General features: G+C 57.0%; 1 protein-coding gene across 1 annotated transcript in view; it reads left to right on the top strand.

Annotated features, from left to right (window-relative positions):
* Positions 1-3770: 3770 nt before the first annotated feature.
* Positions 3771-7095, top strand: part of WNT11 (Wnt family member 11) — a 16817-nt gene continuing 13492 nt past the window's right edge. The window contains exon 1 of the mRNA XM_015600304.2: positions 3771-3985. Within this exon, the coding sequence (XP_015455790.1) occupies positions 3903-3985 (83 nt within the window). The 5' untranslated portion in view covers positions 3771-3902. The remainder of the gene's footprint in view (positions 3986-7095) is intronic.

Genomic DNA, 7095 nt, shown 5'->3' with positions numbered 1-7095 from the left:
TAGGGCGGCGGGGGGAGAGGGAGAGCGCCCGAGTCCGAGGATTACCGCAGGACCCCGTGGGGCACCTACTCCCCCGTAAGCAAACTAAGCCCTCCTCCACGCGTCTCCTCCGCGGCACTCCGAGGAATTCCTCTTATGGAACTCTGCTGCAGGGTCCGGAGACGCGGGCTTTCCGCGGATGAGTTTTGGAAGTGGGCTGTGCGGTTCCTGCAGCTCGCCGCGAGACTTCCCGGCCCTGTTCCCCCCATCAGAACCCCTCCCTCCCAGTCGGCCTGCGAATGAGGTCATGCCCGAGCCATCCCGGGGGTGGGGGATTTGGATCCTGCTGCAGAGAATGTGTGGTGGGGTGGGAGAGGGCGGCAGAAGGCAGAGAACCACGGCAGCTCATACCGCATTAGAGGGTGGGGGCCAAGTCTCCCTTTGAGACCGGCTTCCAGAAGCGGCGGGGAGCGGGGAGAGCCGAGAGTTTGTTTACAGACCTGAGATCCAGGCTGGGGGTGGGGAGGAGGAGAGTCCTGTCCCTGCCGCGAGGCACATCTGGAGCCACCCCGAACATCTGGCTGAGCTCGAGTACAAGCCCCACACCCCCCACCTCTCGGGGCTGAGGTGCCTCTGTGACCCTCACGGTCCTTAGGCTCCCAGGGTCGGGCTCAGAAGGGTAGTCGGAGGTACCCCGAGTTCCCCCACCCCACCCTTCCCACTTCCAAAATAACCCGTCTCCGCGGGCAACCGGGCGCATCATTCTCAGAGGAGCAGACACATCTAGCAAGACTCGAGCCTCTCGGGTCAAAGCCCGAGGTTGCGGGGCTGGCCTCGCTCCGTGTGGCAGGTAACCTTGAAGCGGTTGCTGGGCGTCACCGGCTTGCGGTGTTAGCTCTGCGAGCTGCAGGGCAGTAGGCTTCAGGCCCGGCCAGCGCTGACTTTACGCGAAGAGTGGACACTCTGCTCCCGCGCGTGGTGCGGGCTCAATCGGGGAGGGGAGGGGAGGCCAGGCCCCTCCGACCTCTCTAGCAGCTGAGTTTCCAGGGACTTCCAGAGCCCAAGCCTTATAACCACCTGTTGGAGCGGGGCTGCTGCTGCGCTCCCGTGCCCACCGTGTGTTCAGCCCAGGCGGTCCCTTCACTCGCCCAGGGCAAGCGGGGTACCTTGGACCTTATCCCCAGCGGGGTTGGAAACGGACCGCTTATCTCTCCAAAGACACTACGCTTAGACGCGGGCCCACTATGCTCTTGGCATCAAGGGAGGCTCAGCGCCCGGCCTGAAGCAAGGGTTCGGGAAGTTCGGGACTGTCCATGGCAAGTTAATGTCTTATAAGACGATCAGAACTGAGAGGGCACTTAAACTGCACCTTATCCCATTCCCAGACAGGGACCCTGGGGCTCGGGAAGAGAAGGGGACTTGCCCAAAGTCCCACGGCATCAGAGGCATCTGCCGATTCTACCTCGAACCCCGACTTAGCGCCCCCTGGCGGATCGGGGGCTCCAGGAGGCGAGTGCGCCCTGACCCACCCGGCACAGGCTGAGGGTGACCCAGAGGCCGGCGCGGCTGTCGTGGAAGCTCTTATACCGGACAGGAATAATACGTCAGAACCCAGAGGCCCAGGTCAGGCAGTGCCTCCCCCAGTGACGTGCTGGAGAGGCGGAAGGAGAAACCCGGGACCACCAGGGCAGCTCGGAAAGAGCAGGAGTAGCTGGAGGCCTGGGTCTCCCGGCGCTGTGCGACCCGGGCGGCCCCTCCTCTCTCCGGGCAAGTTGGGCTGGACACAGGTCCCTCGCTGTGAGTCTGCGATCTCCTCCCTCTGGGTGCAGCCCCTTCACCTTTCTCAGCCTGGAATGCTGAGCGCGTTGGGGGTGTGTGTGAGGGAAGCCCACATTTTGGGAGGGGTGTGGGAGAGACAGTGAAGAGAGACAGTGACTGGAGGTTTGATCATCTCCCCTCCTCTTCACATCCAGCCGATATTTTGCTCGTTCGCGAGTGTGGTAAAACTTTCAGGGCTAGTAAGACAAAGGGTTTGGATACAGGCTGGGTGGGAGTTACACTGAGAATCCCGTTGAGACCCCCAGCCTTGACTCGCATATTTGTAGCCAACGCCTGTGCTAAACGTCTAGCGGGAGACTATGAGAAGGAGAAAATAAATGTAATTCAGGGGTTTCTCCTTGCCTTCCTCTGGGTCATGCTGGAAGGCTCCAGAAAACAGTGGGGTTTCAATCTGCGTGCGTGCGCGTTTAAGGCATACACGTACTTGCACACACTGCACAGGTATTCGGAATAGTGGAAACAGGCAGAGGGGAGCTCAAAGACCCGCAGACTTCTGGGAGTCTGGAAAGACCTCCGGGAGATGCGTGGCTGGCGAAGTCCAGTACCTTGTTTTTACAGAGGGGGAAACTGAGGCTCTGGGTGGTGGAGGGCTTGCCCAAGCTCACACAGCCAACTGAGAGCGCCCCCTTTACACTCGAGCGCCTGCACTAAGGCAGACGCCTCCTTTTTCAAACCCCCCAAATCTTTTAGAAAGGAATCCCTTTGTCTCTGCTTCTCCCCAGGGGAGAAGGGCTGGGGCTGTGAATGACTCTAGGCAAACGCCAGGTGTTGGTAAATTTGGGAGAAGCTGGAAAGGGAGTTAATGAGGCGAGAATGAAGAGAGAAAAAAAAAAAAGAGAGAGAGAAAGAGAAAAGCCGGAGAAAGTGGTTCTGAGGCTTGCGAGAGGGAGGGGTAGCGGCTGCTCTGCGGCCCCAGGACGCCGCCTGGCGGCCGGAGGCGGCATCGCGCAGGCTCGGTGAGCGTCCCTGCTCAGTCAAGGCCAGGCTGCCGCCCCGTCCCCCGCCCCAGCCGGAGCACCACCCGACCCTCGGAAGGGAGACAGCTTGAGTGGGACTAGGAGACCTGGCATCCTGAACAGCCCTCACAATACAAAGACCTTTGCCATCCCATTTCTTATCCTCCCCTTTACAGACTGAGAAACTGATTCCCAGAGCAAGTCCCCATGTCCTTGTCTTCTCCTGGTCCGTGATGTCACCGGACACCAGAATAGACGTGGTAGTAGTAGAACACCAGGCACTCACTGGCTGAACAATCCCATTTCACATCCCTGGACCTTAGTCTTCCTGGCTGTGAGATGAGTGCAGTGGTAGTACCTATCTCGCAGGGTTGCTGTGGGGAGCAAATGCGATCCTGTTAGATGAAAGTTCTTTATTACAGTTCGAATCACAGTTGTGTCCACAGTTTACAGAGGGGGTCAACTGAGGCCCAGTGGGGAAGGAAAATCACCAGGGCCATAATATAATAATTACTATCGCATAGATAAGAAGCCAGATTCTGGGCCCCAAATCCACTCCTCCTCTGGCCCTCCGGCGCCCTCCGCCACGACCCCCTCCGCCCTCTCCTTTTTGTCCTTGCAGAGTTCCGTGTGTCTATCCCGGCTTCTCCTTCTGCTCAGTGTCTTTCAGCCTCGGCCTCTTCTTCTCTCTCTGTCTCTCTGCCAGGTCTCTCCGGTGTCTCTGGTCCTGTTGCTCCCTCCCCCTCTTGCCGGCAGCCTGGGTCCCAGCCCAAGTGGCACAAAGGAACCGCCGGGCTAGGGGCCGTGCGAGGTGGACACGCCCTCCGCCGCGCTTCGGCGGCACCTAATTTGAGCCAGACGCCGGCCGCGTCCCGGGCTGAGCAGGGCGGGAGGCGACGCCTGCCGCGAGCTCGGCCTCTCCGGGCCCCGACCCCCCTTCGTAATTTGAATAAAACGCCCCCCCATCCCCGCCGCGGCCCACGCCCTGCGCGCCGCCTTAACCCGCCGCCTCTGCTCTTTCCAACTGCAGGCGACCAGCGCGAAGACGAGCGGCGGTGGCCGTGAGCGCGGCGGCACTTGGCGCGGCTCCTCCAGGGTGCGACCCCCGTGCGCGCCCGCCGCGCGACGATGAGGGCGCGGCCGCAGGTCTACGAGGCGCTTCTCTTCGCCCTGGTGCTCCAGACCGGCGTGTGCTATGGCATCAAGTGGCTGTAAGTAGGGACCCTGAGTCTACTCAGTTGGGCCCCGGGATGGGCAGCGGGGGCGGCGGGGAGCGTTAAGGGGTCCCCTGGATGGGGCGAGCGCGCCCCAGTCCTGGGAGCAGAAGTTGGCTTCGAGGCCGGGGCAAGTCACTCTTCTTAATCGTCTTTTTTTCTTCCTCTGTAAAATATTGTTCTTACCTCCCGGAGGGTTTCAAAGCAGGAGGGAGACAGGGCCTGGAGGTCGACAAAATTGTCCTGTGCAGCTGAGAGTTGCGCAAAACGCCCCCAAGGGCAGATGGAAAAGGATAGCGTGAGCAAGGGGCACAGTCAAGAGAGTCTGCACCCTGCACAGGGTCCTGCTGTTCCCTTTCCTTGTCAGTCTTCTGACCCTAGCTGGAGGTCTTCAAACAGTCCCGACCCTTCCACCTGGGTGGCTTTGAGGAAGTGTCCCATAGTCTCTGGGACCCTCCGTGTCCTCCTCTGTCAAAGGAGGGTCAGTGTCTGTAAGTCACTCAGATCAGATGAGAAGTGGCTCCTGAAAGCACCACATAAATTGCCAGATGCTTTGCACATGTGAAGGGTATTCCTTTAGATAGAGATGATGGAGGGGTAGGTAGGAGAGAGAGCACCCTTCTATCCAGCAGAAGGGAGCGCCTGCTCTGTGTAGGACTGTGGGCCCTGCAAGCAGAGAGAGAGAGGAGTCAAACCCAGCCCTTTCCTGGAGGAGCTGCCCTCCGGACTGGAAAAGATAAGCCCAGGCCGTAAATAACTCCAAGCGCCCTGAAGAGACCAGGGTGGTTCTGTGGGGGCCCAGAGGAGGGGAGACCACCTGGTGAGGGGGCACGCACTGGAAACCCTGGGGATATTTTTCTGGAGCAGTGCCCCTAGGCTAGGCCTGAGGAGGCTCAGGGGGGCAGGTGGGGACAGCAAGAAGGAGGGCACTCGGCATGGAGGAACTCCCTGAGTGGTGGGAAAGTCCAGGACAGGACACAGTCTGGAGTTCGGGCTTGGGGATGGGAAGCCGTGCAGATAACACAGGCAGGGGACAGATTATGGGGTCTAGGGAGGGCCTCTGGGGGAGGTTCATGGATAAGCTGGAAGACTGAGCTGCGATAGGGACCAGGCCACCAGCAAACAGTCTCGAGGTCACCGGCCCTGCCCCTTCTGGGGCTGAGTTATCGATTAATCGGTGATCCAATAGGGGAACCCCATCTTCCTGCATTTTTTTTGTTTATAAGGAGAAGCCTGGGCTCAGCCACTCCTCATTAGTTTTGTAAGAAATCATCCACCTTTTTCTGCTGGTACCTTGCCCTGTCCCAGCTCATGGAAACTTCTGACCAGGGAGTCCAAGCCTTCCTTGCCCACCACCACCATTTTACAGAGAAGGAAACCAGCGTCCAGAAAGGGAAAGGATTTGCTAACGAGCAAAGGAGCATCAGGCCGAGAACTGGGCTTGCTCCTAGACCATTGTGGGGGCGCTACTATCCTTCCTGCGCTGCAGTGAGAATGCCGATGCTCCGAGGCTCCAAGAAGTGTGATATGCACAAGCCCCCAAGCTGGCATGCGGCTGGCTAGCTAAGCCCAATATCCATGCTGTCCCCACTGCATAGCTCAGGCTGCCCCAAAATGGGTACAATTCAGTGTCTGCCTTAAAGAAGCTCCTAGCCTCTGGGGAGAGGTGCACATGTATAAAAAACAGAGTGGACTTTGGGCTGTGTCCTTGGAGAGGGAGCGTGGGAGCCCAGAGGAAGAGCAGTTACTCCCACCTAGGAGAGGTGACTTTGGGCTGGGCTTTGAAGGATAGGTAAGATTTTGATGATTAAGGGTGGAATGCAAAGCAGGCACCCTAAGCAGGAGGAACAGCTGGGGCTGGCACAAAAGCATAGAGGCAGGACAGTGTATGTGGGGAAACAGAAACCATGAATTACAGGAGCCTACTAGAAAATGCCAGACGCTGTTCCAAGAGCTTTAGTCATTTCGTTTTGATAATACTCCTATGAGGTAGGTGATATTCTTTTCACTACCATTTTACATTTGAGGAAATGAAGGTACAGAGAGGTTAAGTAACTGACCCAAGGCCACACAGCTAGTTAATGGTGGCTGTGGCTTCAGAACTCAAGCAGACTGGCTTCATGAAGCCAAACCTTTTGTTAGTGGTTAAACTCTTGCTATAGCTAAAGATAGAGAGGGAAGCAGGAGAAAAAGTGGAGTTTGAGAATAACAGGGGTGTGTGTGTGTGTGTGTGTGTGTGCGCGCGCGCGCGCACGTGTGCGTGTGTGTGTGTGTGTGTGTGTGAACAGTTGACCCTTGAACAACATGGGTTTGAACTGCCAGGTCCACTTATATGTGGATGTTTTTCATTAAATACTTGCACTGTTTTCTATCCATGCTTGGAGGTCCAAAGATATGCAGAGTCAACTGTATGCATTGATTGATGCCATTTTATATAGGGCATTTGAGCATCCATGGATTTTGTTATCCGCAGGGGTCCTAAAACCAATCCTCCGTGGATACTGAAGGACAAATTAAGTTTTAGGGGAGTCAAAAGTTTAATGTGAGTTTTTGACTACGTGGGACCAGGGGCATTGGTGCCTCTAACCCCTGACTTGTTCAAGGGCTAGCTATATATGTTCTTGCTACATGCCAGGCACAGTTTTAAGTGCTTTGTGTATATTGCTTCATTTAAATCTCCCACCTACCCTGTGAGGTGTGCCCTGCTATCACCCCCATTAAACAGAAGAGGAATTAACAGGGTGTCTCTAACTAATAGGATGTCACAGCTAGTAGGCAGCAAAGGCAGGATTTGGAGTTAGGCTGTCTGGTTCTGTGGCCTGTTGGTTACAGGGAGCCACAGGAGAGTTGGGACCAGAGAAGTGTACAGTGCTGGTGGGAGGCTGGGGACTCATCCAGGAGACTCATCTGTCCTTGGATCGTCCTAGGGGTCCTGCTGCCCTGGAATTTAAAAAGCGAGCTGAAGATGAAAGAAGTATTTGACGTAGGAACTGAAACCAGATGTGATTTAGTGACCTAGAATGCCCACCAGTTGGGGACCTAGGACTTGGCCTGAGTTTCCTGGTGGGACGGGGAGTAAGGGAGAGGAGGACAGAGCCTGGCTGCCC

Source organism: Pteropus alecto, unplaced genomic scaffold (assembly GCF_000325575.1).
Source record: "Pteropus alecto unplaced genomic scaffold, ASM32557v1 scaffold7, whole genome shotgun sequence".
NCBI lineage: Eukaryota > Metazoa > Chordata > Mammalia > Chiroptera > Pteropodidae > Pteropus > Pteropus alecto.
The sequence above is the reverse complement of the archived record's forward strand: the minus strand, read 5'-3'. Positions and strand labels throughout refer to the sequence as shown.